We start from the raw sequence: 26,375 nt of genomic DNA, 5'->3' as shown, positions 1-26,375 counted from the left end.
TGCTAATCGTTACGTTGAAGTAGCAGTAGTGTGGATGCTCCGCTGCTGCTATTTCGAAATAACTACTCCCGAGAGTCAATCAAAGTAATTACTCCCCAGTGCTTCCTGGGGTTCTATGTCGAGGTAGCATGTCCACATGAATGGAGCCTGCCTTGGACTCATTTTGAGGCTCCCCATGGTGAGGAAATGCTATTTTGATTTTATTATTTCAGGAGTTATTATTTCAAATTTAATTATTTCAAAATAATGTCGTAGTGTAGACGTGCCCACACAAACACAAGCCTTGGACTATGCTAAAGAGTTAGATCGGCATGAGGCAATTTATGAACTCTAACAGCTTATCTAATTCTGTAGGAGTCTGCACTGAAATGGCATTCCTGTTGATATCGCTCATCTTCTACACTGATTTAATAACTCCAGCTTCACTAGTTGTGTGGAGTCAGTATTGTGTAGTACATGGACACAGTGTCAGGCACCTGTTGCTGCCTTTCAGGAGCGATCCCATAATGCCTCACACTGACAGTTCAGTTGATACAAGTGCTCCTGCTGAGCATGTGAGCTGCCCACACAAGGTGCAAAGTGTAGACATGCACAAGTGACATAATTACTGCAGTGGTGGTATGCAGTTAGCTCCATTTAATTTTGTAGTGTGAACATGCTCATGGTCTCAGTATGTCACACACACACAGAGAGTCTTGTGCAAGCATTCATCTTTTACACACACATATGCTCTGTTTCACAATATCTAATTCACAATCACTTTATATCTCTCACCACAGTCTGTTTCACACACACATGTTCTCACTTCTCAAACACAATCACATACACACTGTATCTCTCAGTCTGTCTAGTACGTACACCCAATCTCTCACACACATTCGGTCTTGCATGCACTTGTGTACGTACAATCTCTTCACACATGCACACACAAGCTCTTTTGCTCACACATACAGGCATGCACACACAAACAGTCTGCCTCTCTCACACACACAATCTTCAGCACTATTTAAAACTCTCCTTTGCCATAATGCCGAAAAAAAAAACATTTAACAGGTTCCTGGTGTGTGGAGCCCGCTTTCTATCATGTTTACCAATAATGCCTCATTGGGATTCTCTTCTGTCCCCCTCCAGCTGTTGTCTCTTGTCTTATTCTTAGACTGGAAGCTCTCAGGGGCAGGGACTATCTTTCCTTCGGTGCTTGTACAGCACCTACCGCCTAGCACAATGCAGGGGCTCCTAGGTGCTACCACACAACCCATAATAGAATCATAGAATCACAGAACCATAGAGCTGGAAGAGACCTCAGAAGGTCATCAAGTCCAGCCCCCTGCTCTAGGCAGGACCAATCCCAACTAAATCAACCCGGTCAGGGCTGTGTCAAGCTGAGACTTAAACACCTCTAGGGATGGAGACTCCACTACTTTCCTAGGGAACCCATCCCAGTGCTTCACCACCCTCCTACTGAAATAGTTTTTCCTAATATCCAACTTGGACCTCTCTCACTACAACTTGAGACCATTGCTCCTTGTTCTGCCATCTGTCACTACTGAGAACAGCCTCTCTCCATCCTCTTTGGAACCTCCCTTCAGGAAGCTGAAGGCTGCTATCAAATCCCCCCTCACTCTTCGCTTCTGCAGACTAAAAAGACCCAACTCCCTCAGCCTCTCCTTATAGGTCATATGCTCTAATCCCCTAATCATTTTGGTTGCCTCCAGGGGGCCCAGAACTGGACACAATGCTCCAGATGTGGCCTCACCAGAGCCGAATAAAGGGGAATAATGACATCTCTGGATCTGCTGGCAACACTCCTCTTAATGCAACCTAATATGCCATTAGCCTTCTTGGCTACAAGGGCACATTGTTGACTCATATCCAGCTTCTCATCCACTGTAACCCCCAGGTCCTTTTCTGCAGAACTACTACTTAGCTGGTTGGTTCCCAGCCTGTAACAACTCTTGGGATTCTTCCATCCCAAGTGCAGGACTCTGCACTTGTCCTTGTTAAGCCTCATCAGATTTCTTGTGGCCCGATCCTCCAATTTGTCTAAGTCACTCTGGACCCTATCTCTGCCCTCTAGTATCTACCTCTCCTGAGGGCAGAGATAATAAAAAGGAAGCACTGAGGTTTGGTTTGGTTGTTGTTGCTTTTATTTCTCCTGGGATTTTTTTTCAGCTGCTATCCCTCATGCACCCTACACATGCAGGAGCCCCTCCCCTGCACTATACAGGCCAGCTGGGCACCCTGCGCGGGAGGGAGCATTTAATCTCTAACGCACCTCGGACATGCATTCCAGGCTTCCAGCTCAGAAGCTGGAGTGGCCCCTATAAGGAGCTTGTGGCCACCTTGAATCACTGGTTGCCCATCCAGCCCCTTGTGGGCAATGAGCCTTGGATGCCCCCGTTACTTCTTCCCCTTCCACACACACAATCGGTCCCTAAGTGGCAGCCTCAGCAGCGAAGCGGCGAGTTGATGGGCAGCGAGCGAGCGAGTGAGTGGCTGGTGTCGGGGCGCTCAGCGGGCACCATGCCAGCCCCGCCGTGCCACAGGGCGAGCCAGGACGCGGGCAAGCAAGGGCGTGGGAGGGGCTAAGTAAGGGACACTCCTACTTAGCTGCCATTGGTCAGGACCTACGGACACTTCATCGCACTGGCTGCGGGAGCGATGGGGCCGGGCAGAGACAGCGGCGCTACGGGGAGGCTGCGAACAAAAGCGCTCAGGGAGCAGCAGCGGGTCCAGCCCCCTCGCCGGCATCCCACAGACTGAGACGCCCCTGCCCTCTGGGAACCGCGGCGGTGAGGAACAACTCTGGGCGGGGGTGGGGAGCGATGCTGCAGGGGGATGCCTGGGGGACTTGGCGGGAGCTGGGCGGGGGATGCCCAGACTAGGAGGGGGAGCGGATCTGGCGGTGGGTGCTCGGGCTGGCAGGAGAGAATCGGCTCTGGCAGAGGGTTGGACGGGGGGTGCCCGGGTTGGGACGGGAGGTGCAGGGTTGGCGAGGGGTGCCCGGGCTGGGCTGTGCAGGGTTGGCGGAGGGGGGGTGGCCGGGTTGGGATGGGAGGTGCAGGGCTGGTGTGTGTGTGTGTGGGGGGGGGGGTGCCCGTGCTGGGATGAGATGTGCAGGGCTGGTGTGTGTGTGTGTGGGGGGGGGGGTGCCCGGGCTGGGATGAGATGTGCAGGGCTGGTGTGTGTGTGTGTGGGGGGGGGTGCCCGGGCTGGGATGAGATGTGCAGGGCTGGTGTGTGTGTGGGGATGCCCGGGCTGGGATGAGATGTGCAGGGCTGGGATGAGATGTGCAGGGCTGGGATGAGATGTGCAGGGCTGGTGTGTGTGGGGGGGTGCCCGTGCTGGGATGAGATGTGCAGGGCTGGTGTGTGTGTGGGGGGTGCCCGGGCTGGGATGAGATGTGCAGGGCTGGTGTGTGTGGGGGGGGGTGCCCGTGCTGGGATGAGATGTGCAGGGCTGGTGTGGGGGGGGGGTGCCCGGGCTGGGATGAGATGTGCAGGGCTGGTGTGTGTGGGGGGGGGGGGTGCCCGTGCTGGGATGAGATGTGCAGGGCTGGTGTGGGGGGGGGGGGGTGCCCGGGCTGGGATGAGATGTGCAGGGCTGGTGTGTGTGGGGGGGTGCCCGGGCTGGGATGAGAGGTTGGGAGGTGCCTGGGATGAGAGGTGCAGGGCTAGAGGGGTATGCTAGGGCGGGATTGCGGGGTGCAGGGCTAGAAAGGAGCTTGCGGGGCTGGGGGAGGATGCCGGGACTCGACTGAAGCGTGCAGGGCAGGAAGGGTTATGGGGGTAGCGGGGCTCGCAGGATGATGCTCGGGCGGGGATGGGGGAAGTGGAGCTCGAGGGGGGACTGGAGGAGGTATTCGGGAGGGGCCGGAGGGAGGATGCCCGGGCTCGGATGAGGGGCGCAGGGCTAGAGAGGGGAACTGGAGGAGGATCCCCGGGCGGGTATTGGAGGAGGGATGCTGGTGTCCAGGCGGGAATGGGGGCGAGGCTCGCGGGGGCGCCCGGGCGGGGATGGAAGGAGGATGCCCGGGCTGGCAGGAGCGCTTCGGGGGCTGCCCCTGCCCCGGCTGGGATGAGACGGTCGGGGCTGAGGTGGGGGCGGGGTTTGCATGGGGCTGTTCCTGCGGGAGCCCCGCCCCGCCACCCCCCCGCTGGGGGGCCCGGCGCTGGGTGCCAGGGGACGTGGTGAATGCCCACGCGAACCTACGTGCGTTCCTGCACACAAGCCCCGGGCTTCTGCTGTTGCAACGCCTGGGCTGGGCTGGGCTGGGCTGGGCTAGTGGGAGCGTGCGGGGCTCTGGCTGCAGCGCTGGGAAGCGGGGAGGGCGCTGTGGTGCGCGGATCTCCAGCAGCCCGGTATGAGGGCAGAGGGCTTGGGGGAGACAGGGCTACAGACCGGGGGAGGGAATTAGAGCCAATTACAGCCGGGGGTCCGGCCGAGTGCCCAGATTTTGTCCTGCATCCAAATTAGACTAGTCCCCAGACTAAACTCTCCTGGCCCTTCTGGCCCTAGCACAGTTTCCTAGCCCCATGGCTAGGGGGTGGGGGACATCAGCAATGACCCTGCTTGCTGAGTATCCAGGCGTCCGTTCTGTCTTATTGTGAACTGCAAGGGAAATAATCCCTACAATATATTAATGACATGGGAATAAAGATCCAGGGCCTTTCCCCTACAAAGGGAGTGTGAACAGGTCCAGCCCTGGTGGGGCCTTTCCCTTCTAGGTCAGTGGTTCTCAGACTTTTTGCATTTGAGGACCCCTAACAAATTTGACAACAAATTCATGGATGTTAGGTCCATCAATGGCTATTAGCCAGGATGGGTAGGAATGGTGTCCCTCGTCTCTGCTTCTCCGGAGGTGGGTGACAGGAGAGGGGTCACAGGAGGATTACCTGTTGTGTTCCCTCCTTTTGGGGCATCTGGTATTGGCCACTGTCGGTAGACAGGATACTGGGCTAGATGGACCTTTGGTCTGACCCAGTACGGCCATTCGTATGTTCTTCTGACATGGAGGTACAGACTCTAGGAGAACATTGGTTGAAAATTGCTGATCTAAGCCACCAGTTAAAACACATGGAATAAGTAGGCCTTCTATCAGGGGCGGCCCAAGGTGGGCTGCAGCAGCTGGCGCCCTAGGCAGAATGTGTGATCGGTGCCCCCGCATGCATGGCTGTCAATGGCGTGACATCATCAGCGGGCACACTGGGCGCCCCGTTGAAGGCAGCGCCCTAGGCGACGGCTGAGTCGGCCTATAGTCATGGGCCACCCCTTCCAGCCATCAACACATATCTCATGCAGCAAGATCTGCATCACTGCCAACTAGTCTCACAAAGATGTTTATTTGTGGTAGCTCCTAAGAACCGCAGTCATGGACCAGGTCCTACTGTAAGAATCTAAGAGCTGCTATACTAGGTCAGACCATGCTCCATCTTGTCCAGTGTCCTTTCTCCAGCAGTGGCTCATACTGGAGCTTTCAGAGGTGGGGCAGCAGAGAACAAGCCAATTATAGAGTGATTCACCCCAGGCTTCAGTTGTCCATTAATTTAGTCAGGTGACCCCTATGTTTTGTATGATGTGAAAGGGTCACTTTTTCCATACCATTCATGAGTTTACAAACCTTAGTCTGTTTTCTAAGCTAAACAGCCCTAATCTTTTTAATCTCTCCTTGCATGAAGTTGTTCAGTAGCCTTGATCATCTTTGTTGCCTGTCGCTGAAACTTTTCCAGTTTCACATCTTTTTGGAGTGGGGGGGGGATGACCAGACTTGGTATACAAGGTGTGGGTGCTTCATATATACATAATGGCATCATATTTTCTAATTGTCTATTCCTTTCCTAGTAGGTCCTAGTACACTATTAGCATTTTTGACTGCTGCAGCACATTGAGCAGAAGTTTTCAGATAACTATTAACGGTGTCTTCGAGATATCTTTCTTGGGTGGTAAGCTAGGTGAGCTTTCTTGTACTAGACACTACAAAAAAAAAAGAGAGATGTCTTTGCCCCAGAGGGCTACCTATTTAGTGTGGGACCCCAGTGCTGGTGTATTCAAGGTTTATAGGTTGAGGTGAGGTGAGAAATAGAGTCTATGAACATCCCACCCCAAATTTCCCTTGATAACCTCAAAAATGTTTACATGGAAAGAATTTTACAAATCACATTTACACATTGCTGTGTGAATTTTTCATAGATTTTAAAGCTAGGTGGCACCTTTTGTTCCTTTCAGTGCAGACACCGAAAATCTGTCAATTTCCACTTTGGATTATGGATTTCACCCTTAGGGTCTCATGTCCCAGCTCAGCAATATTTGTTTGCAAGTCCCTCAAGGCTAGGAATAGATTTTACTTTGCTTTGGTTTGAATTAAAAATGATTCCCACTGGAATGTTTAAAATTCCCAAGTCCTTTGAGTTGGTCTCAGGTTTTGTAAAAACCAATAAAATCTCAATGTTTAGAGCCAAATTTGACTTTACAGAACTATCTAAAATAAGAATGAACAAAATTCTAAACTGTTTTGTGTGGTCTCAGAGGGGTAGCCGTTAGTCTGTAACTTTAAAAACAACAAGCAGTACTGTGGCACCTTAGAGGCTAACAAATTTATTAGGTTGGTCTGCTCATTGTTTTGTACTGTGTGGCTGTGCACTGTTAAACATATGCTGTGTTCCGTCCCAGAAGAGGCTGCATTTCAGCCCAAGGTGGGGGATCCCTGTATAAATACTTGACGCAATCCCAGCCAACAGATGGCTGCATCTGAGCAATGGGTGAGAGATCCCTCTTTAAATAGCCCCTATGCCCCACCCCAGAGACAGCCATATTTCAGCACCAAGTGAGCAATCCCTGTACCACATTGCGGTTAATAATACCTAGCTCTTATATAGCACTTTTCATCTTCGGTTCTCAAAGCACTTTACAAAGGAGGTCAGTATCATTAGTTCTATTTTACAGATGGAAAACTGAGGTGCAGGAGGTAAGTGGCTTGCCCAACATTACCCAGCAGGCCAGTGACTGATTGAGAAATAGATAAACTCAAGAGTCCTGGCTTCCTGCCACCCCTGCACTATCCATTAGACCCCCACACCCTTTTCGGAGCTAGGAAGTCCTGACTTCAAGTCCGGGTTGCTCTAATCAGTAGTTACTTGCCTCCTGCCTATATGCTCTGGAGAAAAATTCACTAGCAAGCTTCTGTGACTTCTCCAAAGCTGGCTGTGGGGGAGGTAGGGCACTGAGCTTGTCTGCCATGTATTTTGAGGTTCTGCTTTGTATTTCCAACTCTGGGAGCAGAGTACGTTCTAATGCTCAGAGTAGCAGGGAACTGGGAATTTGGACTGTTAGGTTCATCGATTGCCTGTTCCTCCTCTCTGCTCCATGCCTTGTGCTCTGTGGGTGTCCCCGAGGTGAGGGGAAAAATGAGTGGAGGGTCACAGGGTGTGACTGCGTGTACATGTGCCGCTCAAATTCCCTGACCCCCAGCACGTTTCAGACGTGCCCCTGACTAATGGGAATGGGTGACTCAGAGGACCACAGCTGCGTCTGCAAGTGCAGAAGGAAGGTGCTGACTCAACAGCCTCTGGGGACGCACTCTGTCTGGGGGTGCTCCGAGTCAGGAGGCTGCTGCCCCGCCCCACAAAGCCACTGTGTGCCTGTTGACGGGGACTCGGTCTCTGGCCTGCTAGTCCTTAGTCCTCTCTGTTGAAGAGAGATGGTGAGGACATGGGAGAGTGCGAGTGAGGCCTTTTGGGTTCTCGTCCCGGCTCTAGAAGAAAGGCAGTAGGTAAAAGAGTGGGGCCTGGGAAGAACTTCTGAATTTCAATCTGCTGTGTAAGAGGAGTGGGACTAGTGGTTAGAGCTGGGAGTTAGGACTCCTGGGTTCTATTGCAAGCTGGGAGGGAATTGGGGTTTAACACAGGGATCCTCAAAGTCTTTGGCCTGTGGCCCATCTCACTCAATGCAAACTTTTCCACGGACCACCAGCCAACTACCCATGATGAATGGGTGCAGGAATGGGCTGGGCTGGGGCAAGGGGGCACTGGGCAGGAGGGAGGAAGTAGCAGTGGGCTGAAGGTGGAGGACGGGGGCAAGAGCAGGGTGAGGGTGGGGAGGTCTTTGCAGGAGGGAGGATGAAGAAGTGGGCTGAGGGTGCAAGGTCTCTGCAGGAGGAGTGTGTGTGAGGGGGACTGGTGTGCGGCGTCTGGGCATGAGGAAGATGCAGGGGCACTTACCTGGCTCTGTGCCCCCGGCTGCTCCCAGGCACTGCTCCTCTGCTTCCAGTGGCTGTGATTTTGGTAAATGGGAGCAGCAAGAAAAGCCTCCAGGAAAGTGGTTTCCTGGCTGCCATTTCCATGCCCCCAGCCAGGGGGAGGGGCAGCGGCAGCACATGGAGTCCTTTCCTCCCCTTTCTCCCATGAACTGGATCCATCCCATGCAGCGCAGGGTCGTCCCCCCCCAGCAGGAAGCCAGTGGGAGCCCCAAGCCCATGGCCCACCTGCAAGATGGTCGCAGTCCACTGCTGGTCCACAGACCACACTTTGGGAGCCATGGATCTAGTAGATTGGAGATGGGGGAGCTGGAAGCTGGGAGTCTTGGGTCCTGGAAGGAGCTGTTGTTAGACCTGGGGAGGGCCTGGGAGCAGGATCTGGGTTCTCTCCTCAGCTATGGGGGTGTGGTCTCCTGTGGTCAGCACGGGGTGTCCGGATTCCTGGGGGCTGTCCCTGGCTCTGGGAGAGCAGCGTGACTGCTTCCCCCAGAGCAGCTGGTCAGTGAAGAGAGTCAGTGGGCTAAGGGTTAACGTGGCTTGATTCTAGGGGAGTGACCAGCCACTGGCCAGGCTGGGGCTCCCAGATGGGATAGGCCTGCCCTGCACGTAGCCTTATGCTAATGGATTAGCAGTGTCTGTAGCCTAGGGCACAACTCTGAGAGCAGTTGGCAGCTGTCCATGCTGCCGCCTCTGCAGGTTCCCAGGGGTTAGCAGCAGGGTTAACCCCAGAGCTGTCTGGGGCGGCAAGGGGGGGGCTATCTAGCATGGTGCAGTGGGATGGAGTGTCTGAGTTTAGAAGGCGATGGGGGCATGGGACCAGCCTCATCGTCCAACCTTTCAAGGGCTACACAAGATCAGTTGGTTGGGGGCTCCCCTGGTGGGGGACACAGCACACATGCGACTGCAGGGGAGCTGTAGCAACTAGAGTGGGGGAGCTGGGAGCCAAGTTCAGTTCCCCAGCTTGGGGCAGCGAGTGGGCATCCAGACTCCTGGGCTCTTTTGCTGGCTCTGGAGCAAAGCGTCTTAGTCTGGTGACTCAGTGAGGATTTGTACATAATCCTGGGTAATTTAATATTGGAACTTATGATATTTATTAACAGATCCCAGGAATACTGACTGCCAGCCCCTGCTCTAACCATTGAACCACGCTGCCTTTACACTCAGATCGCTCCATGTCATTCCTTCACATGGGTGTCTGTTTCCCATCTGTGGGCTCATGGCCCCACCTCTGTGAGTCTTTGTGCTGCAACCCACCTGCCTTGAGCTCTGCCTGGTTTTCTCTCTGCAGAGCCCTCCATGGCTGAGATTGTGATGAAGAAGGGGCTCCCCCTGGCTGGCCGGACCCTGGGAGAGATCCCCGTGTCCCCTCTTCACTTTGCATCAGCATCAAGAGGCCTCCAGAGGAACCTGGACAGTGTCAGGAGGGGAGTCAAGGTATAAATGGGGCAGGCCAAATTAGAATCAAGGCAATGTAGGGTCAGAAGGAGTCTTGAGGGGGCATCAAGGCCAGCCCTCTGTTCTGAGGTGGGGCCAAGAAAACCCAGAACATCCTTGACAGGTGTTTGCCCAACCACTTCTTACAGCCCTCCCATAGTGGGGACTCCACAGCATTCCCGGCAGCCTGTTCCAGAGCTTAGCTACCCTCAGGCTGTCTACACCACAGCTTTTGCCAGAAGAGGCAATGCAAATGATGTGCTGATTAGCATTTTGTCACACTTCATTTGCATAGTGTATTCCGAGCTGTTTTTGCGCAAGGGTTTTTTGCATAAAAACATGCAGTGTGGCTGTAGCCATTTTGTGCAAAACCCCCTTTTTGTGCAAGATCCCGGGAGGGGCAAAAGGATCTTGTGCAAAAAGGGGTTTTTGCACAAAACAGCCACGGTCACACAACATGTTTTGTGCAAAAACTCCTTGCACAAAAATGGCTCGGAATAGATTATGCAAATGAAGCACGACAAAATGCCAATCAGTACTTCATTTGCATTGCCTCTTCTGGCAAAAGCCATAGTGTAGACAAAGCCTTAGTCAGAAAGTTTTTCCTATTATCTGACCTAAATCTCCCTTGCTGCAGATTAAGCTGACTCCTTCGTGTCCTGCCGTCCTGCCTCCAGTGGGCAGGGAGAACACAGTCCTTTATGTATTTGAAGTCAATTCTCACATTCGATTCCCTGACAGAAGTGTGCGTAGTGGGAATGAGACAAAGGGCCTTTGCCCTCTAGGGGTCACCAGCTCCAATCTGGGCCCAAGGTGGAAGGACTGGATATCCCAAGGGAGCTAGGAATGGGGTCTGGGGCCTTTCTTTTTAGGGGACACTTGCTGATCTGGCTGCAGGGTTGGGGGATCCCCGCCCCCGCCCCCGGCCACAGAAGGGTGATGTTTCTCCCCTTTCCCAGACTTGCAGCCCGGACTGGACCATTGCGCCTGCTGTTGTCTCCAAATCCTTTGTCAGTCCCAGACCTGCTTGCCCAAAGCGTCGGTCTCCTGTGCTGGGGCAAGGGGCTGGCTCTCTGCTCTGGACATCACAGCTGGACCGTTACCTGCCCCTCTCTCTTGTCTGCTCCATGGGCCCCTGGCGCTGGTACCATCAGAACTCTCCTGCAGTGCACAGGCTGACAGCTGAAGACATGCAAAAGGCCAGAGATGCCAAGGTGTCTCCTGCCCAGCCCTACAGACATATGGTAAGGGGTGGGAGTGGGGGATCTGCCAATTAAGGTTCCTGGTTCTCTGTTCAGGGAGGGAAGATGTGTAGTGGTTAGAGCAGGGTTCCATGACTCCTGGGTTCTAGCCCCATCTGTGGGAGGTGAGTGGGGTCCAATGAGTTAGAGCAAGGGGCCTGGAGACAGGACGTCTGGGTTTTATTTCTGTCTGTGATCAAGCAGTGAGTTGGAGTTGTTCTGTGGGTCTGGGCTAACCAGACCCTGGCTCTCTGCTGCCATGAGGTGAGAGGGGGGCTGTCTGGGAGAGTCACTCCCGCTCTGCTTTACAGCTCAGTGACAAATCCTGTGAGCGGAAGGTCCCCACGACTCGGCTCGGCAGGCTGGCTAACTTTGGGGGTAAGTAGCATCCAGCACATGCTATGATAAGGGGACGGGGCATGCAGCACTTCCCCTCTAGCGGGTCCCAGCTTCAGTTTTCACTGTCAGAGGGGTCCACGGTTGAACGGGTCACACAGGCGGAGTGGTGGCAGATGGGTCCCTGTGGGGTCAGGAGAGGCAGGTCAGCAGGGGGCGCTCTCTGTGTGCATGGCAATAGCCTGCTGCAACTGGTTGGGATGGACACAGGACAGCAGGAAGGTCCAGGAAGGAAGATGTTCCCAGGGCCACTCCAGCATTTCCATGGGGTTCATGGGATGACTCAGATGCTTTGTGGGGTGGGTGGCTCTGGAGGTTGGGGGGAGCTTGGTGCTCCCCTTCCCCTGTGAAGCAGGGGGGTAGGGCAGGCTGTCCTGGTGCATTATCCTACGCTTTGTCCCCTAGGCTTAGCTGTGAGTGTTGGGATCGGGATCCTGGTGGAAGCTGCTAAGAAATCCTTGTGGGCAGAAAGGGCTGTGAAAGGTGAGTGAAGGACACTCGAGGCGGCCCACTCACACTCTTGCACAGGCACAATGGGAATCAATCACCCTCGCACACTGACGGTCAGGTATAGACACAATTGGAATCCTCCTCGCACGCTCATTCACATGCACACACACGTACTCTTGTGCACACACTTTGACACTAGCTCACTCCAACCATAGCAGTGATGAAAGCTGACCGACGGTCAGGGGCTCAATGCATGGGCCCTATGCCTGGGCGTGTGCACACTTGGAATCTTACTCCCTGGCTCACATACGCAGTGGGCACACTTGGAATCACACCCACTCCGAGTCTCAGGGTATGTCTACACTACCCCGCTAGTTCGAACTAGCGGGGTAATGTATGCATACCGAACTTGCTAATGAAGCCCGGGATTTGAATTTCCCGGGCTTCATTAGCATAAAGCTGGCACAGCCATTTTTAAAAGCCGGCTAGTGCGAACCCCGTGCCGCGCGGCTACACGCGGCACGGGGTTCGCACTAGCCGGCTTTTAAAAATGGCGGCGCCGGCTTTATGCTAATGAAGCCCGGGAAATTCAAATCCCGGGCTTCATTAGCAAGTTCGGTATGATACATTACCCCGCTAGTTCGAACTAGCGGGGTAGTGTAGACATACCCTCACATTCCCTGGCTCACTAAAAGTCTTGCACTATTGGACACCCACTTCCACGGTGCAGAAGCTGTGTGGAGACCCTGCCCTGTGTGTGAGAGACAGGAGGGGGACACATCTTTCCTGTGACCTCATTGTCTTCTGTGGAGATTGGGGGGAGAAAAGCAGGTCTCAGCCCAAGAGCCTGAGCTTGTGGCTTGGCCTGGAGGCAGGGCAGCAGCTGGGCCAAAAGGCTGGTGTGATTCTAGTACCGAGGTTGGGATCAGAGGGGAGCGGATTTGGATGTGGCAGCCAGGCAGGGCAGGGCCCCCTGCCTGTGGGACTTTCCCAGTGTGTGGGGGGAAGAAAGGAGGGGGGGGCAGAAGGGGGAAGGACAATGCTAGCACTGGCTGGGTCATTGGCATTTTGGAAAGGATTCACTGGGAGGAGAACAAATCATTTTGTTTGGCTTCAGGGCCTCTGGACAGGAATTGTCACTTCTGATGGAAGGAGGCATTGGGTCAAAAAGTCACTTCAAGGTGCAAAATGGCAACACTGTGTATCCCAAAAATCTCAGCAGCCCCTGTGATTGCTCCTGAATTGCGCTGAAAGATTTAAACATGTTTTAAAGTGAAGAAATTGGCAAAATCCCACAGAACTTTGTGAGAGGCCGGGGTAGAGTTGCCATTGGCCAGTGAAGAAACAGTTGGGGTAAAAAGTCACCCAGCTCCAGTGTGCCACACATAGACCCCTGCAGAGGGTCCTTGGCTGCCGGATCTGTGAGGCTGTGGTTGCCAGGAGTTCTGTGCTGGGAGTGGGGTGGCTCCCCATAGGTTATAGGGGGCTAGCTCTGTCTTGACCACTCCTTTGTTTCTCCTCCACCCCCAGGCGATCTGTCACCCTCGAGCACACGTGCTCTCCTGTCTGAGGCCAATGCAGAGCGGATTGTCCGGACCCTGTGCAAGGTGCGGGGTGCGGCTCTGAAACTCGGCCAGATGCTGAGCATCCAAGGTGAGGAGACAGAAGGATGGGGCGGGGGGGCAGCCAATATCCCCAAATCCAGGGTGAGATCATTCCCTACAGTCTATTTGCCCAGGCTCCCTGACACTGAAATCTACTGCCACCCCCAGGTGCAGGGCTTACTGTGGCCACAGTTCCCCAGCCAGCCTCCCCCCCTTTGCTGTGCCCAGTGTCACCCCACTACTCCTTCCTGCAGCATGGCAGCATGAGGAGTGGGATCCCCCACGTCACATCCCCCATACACAGTCTCTGACACTTCCCCCTACTTTGTACCCTCAGATGATGCCCTCATTAACCCTGCGCTCCAGAAGATCTTTGAGAGGGTCAGACACAGCGCTGACTTCATGCCCACTAAGCAAATGATGGTGAGTGAGGGGGAGGGGGCAGACTCAGAAGAGGGAGGACTGGAGGGCATGGGAAGGTGGGGGGCGAAGCCAGAGCTGTGGGAGTGCAAGGGTAGGGGTGATTGGCCCTGACCCCCCTGTTCTCCCCTCTCCATGCAGGGTGTGCTGAACAGTGAGCTGGGCCCAGACTGGCACAGGCGACTGGCCTGGTTTGAGGAGCGCCCTTTCGCTGCTGCTTCCATTGGACAGGTGCATCTAGCACAGCTGCTGGATGGGCGCAATGTGGCCATGAAGATCCAGGTAACAGTAGGGCTGAGGCAAACCCAGATCCCCATGGCAACTTCCATCTTGGCAGGCAAACCCACACTCCCAGTAAGCTGGGTGACGGCCATGTTGGAGGCCAGTTCCCTTGAGCACTGTAGCCATGTATAGAGGTTGGTTCTCCTGAGGTGCTGGTGTCCATGTTGGAGGCTGGTCCCTCTGGGACACAGGTAGCCATATTGGAAGTTAGTTCTCAAGGGCATCAGGCAGTGTGGGTGGCCACATTGGTCTCACACTGTCATGTCAAGCTGCAGCCATGTTGAAGGCCACACACTGGGATGCCAAGCAGCAGCTATTGCGGCTATGTGCCCTTGCTCTGTCATCGTGGAAAGCAAGTCCAGATGCCCTCTTCTGAAGAGATGGCTATGCTGGCAATTGCTAATGCATCCCCTGGGGAGCCCTGATTTCACCCCATCCAATTGGCTACCATGTCCCAGCCTATACCTCCATGTAGATCCTGATACATCATCTCCATGGCTAGTGCCTATTTTCCCAAGGGGATTATGGGAAAGGTCTTCGCATCTGTGTGACTGGACTGAAGGAACTTCTCACACTCGCTTGCCAGTGGCTGCATTTAACTTCCCATCCTGGCTCCTTTGAGGACCTCGATGCTCCCCATGTGCTCTCTTTTGGTCTGCATGGGCAGGGCCCAGCTGATCTAACCCCATTTGCCTCTCCCCCAGTACCCAGGCATTGCCCAGAGCATCGACAGTGATGTCCGGAACCTCGTCTCCCTGCTGAGTCTGAGCAAAGCGCTGCCTGAAGGTACCAGGTCCCAATCCCACAGTCCCCCCCACCCCTAGATGCTCCCACGCCTCTCCTGCTCCTGGTCACATGAGAGCCCAAGTCCTTCCTTCCCCCAAAAGTCAGTGCCCCGGTGTGGGGGGAAGGTGTCGGGGGCCAAGCTTGCTGGGTTCCATCCCAGCTCTGGGAGGGGAGTGGGTTCTAGTGGGTTAGAGCAGCAAGGGCTGGGAGTTAGGGCAGTAGGAGCTGGGAATCAGATCTCCTGGGCAAGTGCCCATCCTGCTGGGTGCCTCAGTTTCCCTCTGGCTTCCATCCCTGAGACTCTGGAAGGAGATCATGACAGAGGGTGAGACTCACTCCGAGCTCTCAGGTACTGGGGTGAGCTGGGCACTGGTGCTGAGGTCCCTTCCTTGCCCCTTTCCCCACAGGCCTTTTCCCTGAACATGCCATTGAGGTGATGAGCCGTGAGCTGGCCCTGGAGTGCGACTACAAGCGGGAGGCTGCCTGTGCCACGAGGTTTCAGTGAGTGCCCATATCAATGTCACATCCGCACTGGCACAGTCGCCCAGGAGATGGCTCTGTCAGCCATTCTGGCCTAGTCACCTGCAGGCTGGTGTTATCAGCCACACTGGCACAATCACCTGGTGGGGTGGTACGGCTGGTCACTCTGGCATATGTGCCCGGGAGATGGTACACATTGGCCCAACCACTTGGTAAAGGGATGGTACAGATGGCCTCTCTGCAACTGCCTTAGGGCAGCCGGGGGGACCTAAGACCCAGGGGCTGGATGCAGCCCCTGGGTTGCATGGATCTGGCCCCTGAGGCCCAGGGCCTCCCTAGCACTGAGGAGCCCATGCTGGCACTCCAGTCCCCCCGATGCCTCTCCATAGGCCCTGACCCCCAACTGATTTTTCTGTGGGTCAGCAGCCCCCAATCCAAAAAAGGTTCCCCACTTCTGCCTTGGGGAATGGTACAGGCAACCACTCAGGCACAGTCCCCCAGTGTGTGTGTTGCGGGGGAGGGTGGTACTGTGCCCACACTGATACAGAATCTCCTGCTACGCTCCCCCCACAGGCAGCTGTTGCAGGATGACCCCGTGTTCTACGTGCCGTCGGTGATTGGTGAGCTGAGCACCCAGCAGGTGCTGACCATGGAGTTGGTGCCTGGCTTCCCCCTCGACCAGGCCCAGGGGCTGGACCAGGAGACACGCAACCGGGTAACAGGGGAGGGGAGGAGGAGGAGACACTCATGTGTAAAAGGGATCCCAGCACCGGGACACATTCCTAGTCTCCCTGTCTTTCACTCCCAGTCGGGGTTCCCCCATTGGTTGCACTCTGCTCAGGCCTGACTCGGGATCCAGCGCTGGAGACCATGCTCCATGCCCGACCCTTTTCACCTTAACTCTAAGATGTGGAGCCGGAGCTGCTGCTGTCAGAAGGGGGCAGTTCCCAGCCTAATCCCAGCAGGACGGGGCCTGTCCTGGGATGGGGTGTAGCACTGGGCTCTCTCTCACTCCCACAGATCTGCTTCAGTATCCTGGACCTGTGCGTGCGGGAGCTCTTCCACTTCCGCTACATGCAGACCGACCCCAACTGGTCCAACTTCTTCTATGATCCACACAGCGGCAAGGTACGGACGCCCTGTTGCCTCCTATGTCAGAGCCAGCGAGCAACTGTTTCCCTGAATTGGGGAAGCTCTACAGCCCCATCCCATGTCAGTCAGCCAGCCATGGCCCCCTTCCCTGATTGAAGGAACCCCCTACTGCCCTCATATTGCTGCCACATTCTCCTCACTAGCATGGGTGGGAAACCCATCACTCCACACATCCGTCCCCTCCCCATTGCACCTCTGTCTTTCTAGGATCATCACTGCATCTACATGGGCATCCTTCAACACGTGGGGGAGAGGAACATAGGACAGGCCCAAAGCAGCACACCAGGGGACAGGAGAGGCATGGGGGTGGGCTGGGGGCATTGGGAGCCATGCTCCCTCTCCATTATTGGGGGATTCCCCCCCCCCTGCATCCTGGCTCCCTTGTATAGGCAGTGATCTCTCCTAGCCAACATGTCCCCCCACTCAAAACCCCTGCCTCCTATTCCAACAATGCCTGAATGGCTGAGGCCCACCCTGCAAGGGCAGAGTTTCAAGAGAGCAGGGGAGGCGGGGGCAGTAGCCAGATGCCCCAGGACGTGGCTTGCCTTTCTTCCCGGTCCCCTGATGGTAAGGGAGCGAGCGGAAAGTACTTGGATTCTGTGCATGCCTCCCATGCCTGGTACTTTCCCCTCGCTCCCTTATCCACAGGGGAAGGGGAAGAAAAGCAAGTCCCATCCCAGTGCGCACAGCTAGTGCCCTGCCCCCGCTCTCTCAAAACTCCACCCTTGCCACCCTGCATGGCTGATTCCACCACTCCCTCCCTCCCTCCCATCAGATCCCCCTCCCCCAGCTGCACCCCTCACCATGAACCCCATAGCCAGGCCCTACTACCCTGTCATGTGCCTACACCATACAGCCTAATCCAACCATGTGGGAGATTTATTGTCTGGAGGCTCAGTGCCCACCTGCCCCTCAAATGTAATGCACCCCCAGTACTATTCCTAGAGCTAAGCTTGGGAAGCTCACATGCTCCCCCGACCGTGGGCAGCCACACTCCCCTTCTCCAATAGTGTCACTCAGTTGGGGTGAAAGGAACTTAAATTTCTTACAGGTACTGTCCTATCGCAACTCAGGTCCCTATCAGCTTTTTCAATAGCTCCCTGATGGCTTTTGCCACAGCTCAGCCAGTTCTTGCTGGAGCTGCGCACTGAGATGCACCCGTTTACTTTCACCTCTGGGATCCAGGCAGCCTGATTCCTATTCCCACGAGCACTAACTGTGGTTTGTGGGGGAGGGGGAACTGACCCTCCAATGCCCCCCACTTCCCATCCCAGACCTGGGTTTCCCAGCTGATTCTAACTGGCTCTTTTCTCTGCTGGACACCAGGTGGCGCTGCTGGATTTCGGAGCCACTCGCAGCTTTGACAAGACCTTTACAGATCAGTACATTGAGGTGAGACTGTCGCTGCCCTGGGCTTTCTCCAGCAGGGGTCACTGTAGGGAGCAGGGCAAGAATTCTGTCGGAAGAGAGGGACCCCGGTTATTCCAGCCCTGGCTTCTCCCAGCAGGAGGCACTGAAGGGAGTGGGGCAGAAGGGTTTCGAGCCCTGTGCTTATCTTACATGGTCTCTGGGCCACTTTGATTCCAGATCATTCAGGCTGCGGCTGAAGGTGACCGGGCTGGGGTGCTGCAGGGATCCATTGCACTTCGGTTTCTCACTGGCTATGAGACTCAGGTGAGATACTTGGATCTCTCCCTGGCCACAGCATGGGGGCTGGGGGGTTAGTGCCCAAGTGTTGGAGGGCAGAACCTTGTTCCCCCAGCCGTCTCCATGCCTCCAATCTCTGCTCAACTTCCCCAGCTCTCCCAGCCTGTTTCCTGAACCCGCCCTTGTCGACCTGTGTGCTTCCCTCAGTCACTGCTGAGCCTTCAGGTCCTGTGTACCCCCACCCATACCTCTCTGCACTCTTAGCTCCCAATGCCCCCCCCTACTATCCACCCCACCCTATGTCTCCCCCTACTCACTGCCTCAGTGCCCTCTATGCCCCCACCCCATACTCTAACTTCCCCATGCCCACCTCTGTCCTGCCACCATATTTCCCTCCAGTCCCTGCCCATCCCATCAGCCATCTCTGTGCCCCTTAGGTGCTCACACCACTTTGGCTCACACCACTTTGGCCCACAGCATTCCTGCCATCTCCCTCCTGCCCCCGGTGTGCTGCCTTGGCCTGATCAATGCTCCTCTCCCTCAGGCGATGAAGGATGCCCACGTAGACGCTGTGATGATCCTGGGCGAGGCCTTTGCTGCTGATGGCCCCTTTGACTTTGGGGCCCAGAGCACAACACAACGCATCCATGCTCTCCTGCCCATCATGATGCAACACCGTCTGACGCCGCCCCCAGAGGAGACCTACTCCCTGCATCGCAAGATGGCCGGCTCCTTCCTCATCTGTGCCCGGCTTGGTGCCCGCATCCACTGCCGGCCCATCTTCCGCCAGGCCTATGCCCGCTACTGGGGCCGGGAGGGCTGAGACTGCTGAGTGTGGGGAGTGTCCTGGTAGGGTGGGGGCCCAGCAAACATGTCAGGGTGTGGCCTCCACAGGGGGATCCTGAGGAAATAGGGTACCATCGTGGAGAGCGCATGGGAGCCCCTGCACCATTGAATGATTAGCGTTTCAAGGGACCTTTCTGGGCAGGACTCAAGGGATTTTTGAGGGTGACTTCATGGAATGATGGGAATTTTGAGGGCGCCCTCAGGACTGTGACAGCTTCAGGGGGGCTCTCATGGATTAGAGGATTCAAAGGGGCCCTCATAGAAGGGTGGGAGTTTCAAGGGACCCCTAAGGTAGGTCACAGGTGAGTTTCAAAGGAATCTTCATGGGATGAGAGGAGATCCAAGGGACTCTTATCAAGGTGTTTCAAGTGAGTTTTGAGGGAGTCCTTATAGCATTATGAGATTTTTGAAGAAACCCTTAAGAAAGAGAACCTCAAACAGAAGGAACTGGGGGGAGTGATTGGGTGATGGTTATGGACTTGAGGAAAGCTGAGTGGTTCCCTCTTCCTACACTGCTCCTGTCGATGAATTCTACACAGGGGAGCCCAGGGGCTGTCCCCTCCTTTAGATTCCTCTGCCCCCCCTACATCTCTGCACCCAGCTGGGGTCCCCACCCAGAAACTGAACCAGGGCCTGCAACTCCAGAGAATCCTCCACTTCCTGCTGCATCAGAGGAGCGAAGGAGTCAATGTCAAAACCCTCCCATAGCAGGGGAGCGACCCCGTCTGTCTCCCAATCTGCCCAGCCAATGTAGCCCATGTGAACTGGTGTGTGTGCTTGTCTTCCTGGAGGGGCAGCACCACGCATGACAGCCCATGCACACGTCACCCAGGTCCTGAGCCAGACGTTGTAACCCATACACTTTACTGTGTGGATATCGTCCTCCAGGGGCTGTTGGTGCATGTGTGCAGCCCATGCACATTGCTGTGTGGAATAGCTCCCCCTACGGACAGAGTTGGGCACTGCAGCCCTTCTGCATTGCTGCGTGTATGTCTCCCCCTATGTGTAACTCTAAGTAATGTAGCACAGGTGAATTGCAGTCTGGGCGTCTTCCCAAAGAGTCAGCTCTGAGGACTGTAATCCAAATGCAACAACCAACATACCCCCAATAAAAGGAATGAAATGCTGAACTGGGGTGTGTGTGTGGCAAAGCCATTGCAGGGAAGACAAACGTCTGGGACATTACAGTGGTATCTTTTCCCCAGCAGCCCAGTGCAAGAGGCTCACTGAACAGGTTAAGGCAAGTATCTCCCCGCCAAAAGGGGTGGGAACATTAAAATATGTGGGTTAAAGGGTGTACGTGGGCTATCACAGGCCTTTTCTGAGAGCCAAGTCTGGGATATGCTCTGGCAGGCTCATCTGCTCTGCTACCATTTGCAACGTGGGCTGAGCTGAAGATGGAGTGACCCCTGCTGGCCAAAGATGCATAGCAGAAGGGAGTCAATTCTAAGCACAAGGGAGAGGGATCAGACTTGTGCCCCCAAAGTGGGCAGTGGATTTATCTTGAGGGCAAGATGGGTTAGACTGGAGCAGACCTCAAACTGTGGGTCAGGACCCAAAGGGGTTGCAACCCCATTTCCATGGGCCACCAGAGCCAGCATTGCTGAGACTTGGAGCTGAAGGCCAAGCTCAGATCCTATCCAGGGCAGGAGGGCTCTGGCTCTGCCCCCTCCCACAGCAGAGGGGGATTGTGGTGCAATGAAATTTGAAAGCTGCTGGGTTAGGGTCCAGAGCTGAGGGGCTATGTCTGTGCATTGCACTTCTTGGGGTGGGAGTGGGGGGTTTCAGCCCTTTTCAGTTATGCAGCTTTGTTCCTGGTGGCAGGAGTAGAGGAGGGAGCCCTAGGCTATGTCTACACAGCAGCGCTATTTTGGGATAGTGGAGGTATCCAGAAATAGCGATCCTGCATCTTAACAAGCAGCCCGTTATTTCGAAATATAACGGGCTCGCTATTCGACTTCCCTGTAAACCTCATTCCACAAGGAGTAAGGGATGTTTTGGAATAGCAGGTTATTTCAAAATTTGGCGCTATTATGAAATAAGCTATTTAAAAAATGACTGAAATAAGCTATGCGATTTGCATAGCTCAAATTGCATAGCTTATTTTGAGCTACAGGGGCAGTGTAGATGCACTCCTAGGGTGCAAGGAAGAATGTCCCAATCCCTCCCCTCAGCCACATGGGGGCTCCAAGGGGCAGGGTACGAATCTGCACTTCTGCCATCTGACCACTAAGTGGCGCGCTGCTACTGCTCATCCCTGGAAGGGCTGATTTGCCCAGTGCCAAGATGCAGCTGCCTCTGGGGTGAGGTGTGGGGATTGTTTAACAATGCTGCCAAATAGCTTAGCGCAGAAGAATCCTGTAGCTCACTGAAACAGCAGTGGGGATGTAGGGAGGCAGCATGGAGTGTCCCTGAATTAGCATTTCCCCTGGACACATAAGATAACTAATGATAAGAAGTGGCCAGGAGCTGAACTTCACTTTGAGGCAGGGCCTGGGCGGGTCAAAGGACCATAGCTACAGAAGAGGGCTCTGACCTTCAGGGCTCTGGCTGCAATGGGCTCCTGTTTCTAGGAAGCTTGAGGGAGAAACCCTTTGTCTGGCAGAGACAGCCTGGGCCAAGCTGCACCCATTGCAGTGACCTGCACTTAAGAGCAAAGTGCCGAGCAATGAATGTCGCTGAAAGGCAGATTCATGGGAAGCCTGGGCATCTCTGTGGCTGCACATGCACTGCTGTACACTTCCCTCTCCATCCAGCCCCCCGCTTGTCTGTCTATGGGCCTGTAATCACACCAGCCAGCCAGACACAGACCCTCAAGCAGCCATTCCCCCTGGCTCCCTTTGCCTTGGGGCAAGGTCCTTTCCAACACGCCCTGACTCTCAGTGCAGGGCTGAGGTTTGTGGCATAGGCCTGGATTCCTGGAAACCGAATCCCTTAGGGATGGGCTCATCGCACACTTCCCCCGCCCCACACCTTCGTATCTGCAGGAAGTGGGGAGTTTACATGCACGCACGCACACACCCTCTGCACTGCCCTTGGCCCTGACATGCCACCCACACAGACAGCTCTCCCATGTGCCCCCAGACCCACCCTGCAGCACCCTGCCAAGTCACAAATGGCCTAGCTGCCTTCTGGAGATAAGGTGGGGGAAGGATCCCCAGCCTTAGCCTCCCCTCTAGCTGGGGCCCATCCCAAAGAAATAGGGGCCCCCCAACCTCCCCTGTGCAGGGGAGCCAAAAGTCAGTACCCATGTAATGCCCTGCTGCAGGATGGTGTGAGCCTCTCTCTGGGGGCACGTCCCTCAGTGGGGGGGAAATGTGCACACATCCTGGGCTTGGGGAGGGGCTCTTCAGTCATGATTCAGGGTGGGGGTATTTGGGGACATTAGTCACAGAATAACTTCGAGCCTCCAACCTCTCTAACCACTAGACACCATTCCCACTCCACATTACGGTTACAACCCAAGAGTCCTGACTCCCAGCTTACCTGCTCTAACTCAGCAGACCCCAGAGATGGGGATAGAACCCAGGAGTCCTAGTTCCTTCTGGGGTGTGGCTCTTTCCCCCCCCCCAACCCTCTGGCACAGGAGTGTTTATCTTTAACCTTTGCCAAGCACTATCTCTGGGCTTAATTGCCCCTCTAAGGGGGGGGAGGCTGAGCTTGCTTCCTTTGCTGGGATCTCTGACCCCGCCCGCAGATAAGGAGAAGGGAATGTGGAAAGAGGGTTTACAGGAATGGGGATAACGATTAATCCTTGGAACCCTGCAGGGGTCAAAGCCAAGAAGGAGGGCGGGGCAGGCAGATTAGAGCTGGGGTCTCAGGGCTCCATCCTGAGCTCTGGGAGGGAAGAAGGGTCAAGGGGATTAAAGTGACGGGGGCTGGAAGTCAGGATGCCTGGGCTCCCAACTCTGGGAGGAGAAGGGAACGAGTCTACTGGGGTGGGATTCAAGATGCCTGGGTTCTTGCTCCAAACTCTAGGAGGGGAGTGGGGACTAGAACCAGGCAGGCCAGGACTGAGCTGATTTATTGACACACAACCACTAGACCGGGTCCTTCCAGGGCAGGCCAAAGCCTTTGACTCCTCCAGAGGGGCTGTGGGGCAGGGCGGGGGTTGTGGTTGGCTGTACTTTGAATCCCGAGGTGCTTATCAAATATTTACAGCCAGGCTAATCATTAACCTGCTGGTGCTTTATGGGCCTGGCCTCCTGGAGAAAAGATAGCCCGGCCCCGCCCGGTCCCATCAGTCCCTTCAGCACACTGCAGGGGAGGCAGACGCAGGGACAGACAGACGGTAGGGAGATGCCAAGGTAAGACCCTTTCCAAGTTTCGTTGGCTTTTTCTTTCTTTCTTGCAATCCACCTAATACCCCCATTTCTCTGAACTCTGCTGTTGATCTTTTAACCCTTTCTCCTCCAGGCAGCCCATCTGCCATGTCTTTCCCCCCCCCTCTTTTGGAGGGACTCAATGGCAATCTCTGTGGCACCCTGACGGTATCCCAGAGTGCTTCACCTGTCACAGTGATGCAGGCACTCATGGTGAGGTGCAGGGGCTGTTTAGTAGGGAGCCCCTTACCCAGCAGTGGGATGCAGAGGTTGCTTATACAAGGGTCTCTTGTATGAGATGCAGCCACTTCTTGGGTGGGACACAGCTGCTATTTAATAGCACACAGCCACACACAACAGTTTGGGATGGGCAGTGGAAGGGGAGTGTGGTCTCTCCTTGACATGGCCTGCGGGATAGCAGAAACTGAGCTGGGATGTGTCCAGCACAAAGTCCTAATGCAAAGTAGCTCGGGATCTGCAATAGACAGGGCAGCGCCCCATGCCAGCGTCAGGACTCTCCTAGCTGTCTGAACAGGAAGTAGATATGGCTTTTCAGTCTGCCATTCGGTGAACCCCTGGGCTCTGTCCCTGAATCTGAGAAAAGAGGGATGTAGGGGCTGTTGGGCATCAGGACTTCTATCCCTAGTTCTGGGAGGGCACTGGGGGGGTCTAGTGGTTAGATCAGGCAGGCAGGGAGTCAAGACTTCTTGAGTCTCTCCCTAGTTCTGGGGTTTAGTGGTTAGAAAAGAGGGGAAGTCCGGATTCGTGGGCTCAATCCCCAGATCAAGGAGGGGAATTTAATGGTTTGGGCAGGTGGGAGGGGGGTAAATGTCAGGAATCCTGGGTTTTGCTGCCCCCTCTCTGCAAATATCCATGTGAATGAATTTGCCTTCCCAGAATCTCTCTGTATTTCTTGCTCCATTTCCGTACCTGCTGGCCCTTGTTCTTGTGTATCACTGTGTCCCCTCCCTGGTACTGTGCCCTGCCTCGACATTTGCCCCAAGGTGCAGGATCCAGACACAGTTTATGAAGGAGAAAAGTCTGGATTATTTCTTTGTGCCTTTCCTCACTTGTGACCCTGGAGTTATTGGTTCATGGAGGAATAAGGCTAAACCACCCATCCACGGGGAGCTCCTCCCTTGAGATTAACTGCATGGTTGTCCCTGGGGCAGTGTAGGGACCAGTATAAATTAACCCCCCCCCCCAGCTTGGGGATCCCACTCTGAAGCAGATCACTGGGCTCAGGGTGGCCTCAGAGCCAGCAGCCGGGACCCTGGTCATGCAGGCTGGTAGCTGGAACCCCATAGCACAGGGTAATAGCAGAGCCCCCACAGCACCTAGTCCCCATGCCTATGTCTTCTGGGACCATCCACACCGGCCAATCACTCTGGCCTGCAGGGCCCCCCAAAATGCGGGGCATGGAGCAGTCACCCTGATTCACCCGTACCCACGGGATGGCTCTGCCACTCCATACGGCACAGCACCCCACAGGCACCGCCCTGGGACACTGACTTTGAGGGAGAGCGCCCCCTATTGAGCCACCATCCTCCTTGCAGCAGTGGGAGTGTTTTCTTTCTCAGCCCCTGCTGAGATCTTATTAGGTCGTTGGGGTCGGGCACAATTAATCAGACCTTAAATCTTTTCCAGAGCCCTACCCCAGGACATTTCCTTGGAACCCTGAACCTTTAGGCATCAAGCCCATAATCTGCCAGAGACCTTGGGTCCCACAGGATCAGAGTCCTTTTATTACATCTCCTTATCAAGGGGCCTTTAACAGCACTTGGCATCCCAGATGCCAACGGGCGAAGTTCAGCTCCCGGCCTGGGTGCTGCATGCAGCGCGGCTTGTAAAGCTAGCAGCTTTCATTGCTTTATTGCCCCGCGTGCCTTATCATCCCGGCTTCCTTATTGCTGGGGAGATGGGCTAACAATCCTGTGACAGTGAACTTGTGACTCTGTGCCAATTTCCAGGGCACTGGTGGCTCAGTAGGGGGAGCTCTCCTCTCACTGCCAATGCCCCAGGGCCGCTCTATGGGGTGCTGTGCAGCAGTGAACGGGGGGGGGGGGGCACAGAGGAGGCGCTTTTCCCTTGCAGCCCGTACTGCTCTCAGTGTCCCAGTGCAGTGCTAGGAATAGACATGCTGTAATGAGCGGGTTGGGGGCCATTCGGGGGCACTCTCTCCTTCCTGTCAGTACTGATTTGACACATTAATCTGGACACATTCCGATTTGGGTAAGTCCATTCTGCATCATTTAATCATTTTTCAGCAAATCTGCTTCCCTTCCTGTCCTGAATTTGTCTGTAGCATTGTTATGTGTGGCTGTTAAACAGCCCCTGCACTCCACTCCAGAGGTGGCTTCATCTCAGTACTGAGTGAGGGATCCCTGATAAACAGTGTCCCCTTCACCTTGTCCTGCATGTCAGTACTGGGGAAGGGGTCTCAGTATAATGAGCCTTTGCACACCACTGCAGAAGCGGCTACACCTCGGTACTGCACAAGGGCTCCCTAAATGAACAACTTCCATTAGTTGGTGTTACAACTTCCACATTTCTGACCAGACATTTGGAACCACTAGAGAAAAGACTGCCCTGGCTTGTACCGAGTCCAGTGCTTGCTGGGACAGGATTCTGGAGTACTGTGTAAGTACATACGTAGTGCAGACGTGAACAACGCTTATGGCTGTGTATCTCACTAGCAAGTCACAACGTTATGATTTAAATTACTCTTAGTAATTTAGCCCAGCAGTGGCTGCATCTCAGTGCTGAGGAGATCTCTCTAGTATGCTTTGGGATGCTCAAAAATATTAGCCTGATGTATTATTAGGCTCATAATAATAGGAGACAGAAGAACAGACAAATCTGTGTCAACTACTGTGTTTGGATAGCACCTCACGCATAGGGGCAATTCCCGGCTGGTTCCAAGACACTTCCATGATAAACATGAAGCTAAATCAATAAATAATGCTAATAATTGGTACTGGGTTCCTTATTCCTTCAGGTGCCCAGTTCAGTCCCCAGCAGGCGACTATCTCCATCCCCATCGGAGTGCGGCACACAGCTCCCA

General features: G+C 54.8%; 1 protein-coding gene across 1 annotated transcript; it reads left to right on the top strand.

Annotated features, from left to right (window-relative positions):
* The first annotated feature begins 2,633 nt into the window (after positions 1–2,633).
* Positions 2,634–20,136, top strand: LOC102451947 (atypical kinase COQ8A, mitochondrial-like). Its single transcript, XM_075939168.2, has 15 exons — positions 2,634–2,792; positions 9,540–9,685; positions 10,645–10,929; positions 11,238–11,304; positions 11,728–11,805; positions 13,303–13,425; positions 13,714–13,799; positions 13,938–14,078; positions 14,783–14,864; positions 15,272–15,365; positions 15,918–16,059; positions 16,365–16,472; positions 17,823–17,888; positions 18,084–18,170; positions 18,688–20,136. The coding sequence occupies exons 2-15, from the start codon at positions 9,548–9,550 to the stop codon at positions 18,964–18,966; spliced, it is 1,776 nt and encodes a 591-aa protein (XP_075795283.1). The 5' UTR covers positions 2,634–2,792; positions 9,540–9,547; the 3' UTR covers positions 18,967–20,136.
* The last annotated feature ends 6,239 nt before the right edge of the window (positions 20,137–26,375 follow it).

This window comes from Pelodiscus sinensis, chromosome 11 (assembly GCF_052426305.1).
Source record: "Pelodiscus sinensis isolate ZL-2025 chromosome 11, ASM5242630v1, whole genome shotgun sequence".
Classification (NCBI taxonomy): domain Eukaryota; kingdom Metazoa; phylum Chordata; order Testudines; family Trionychidae; genus Pelodiscus; species Pelodiscus sinensis.
This window is presented reverse-complemented; position numbering and strand designations above follow the sequence as displayed.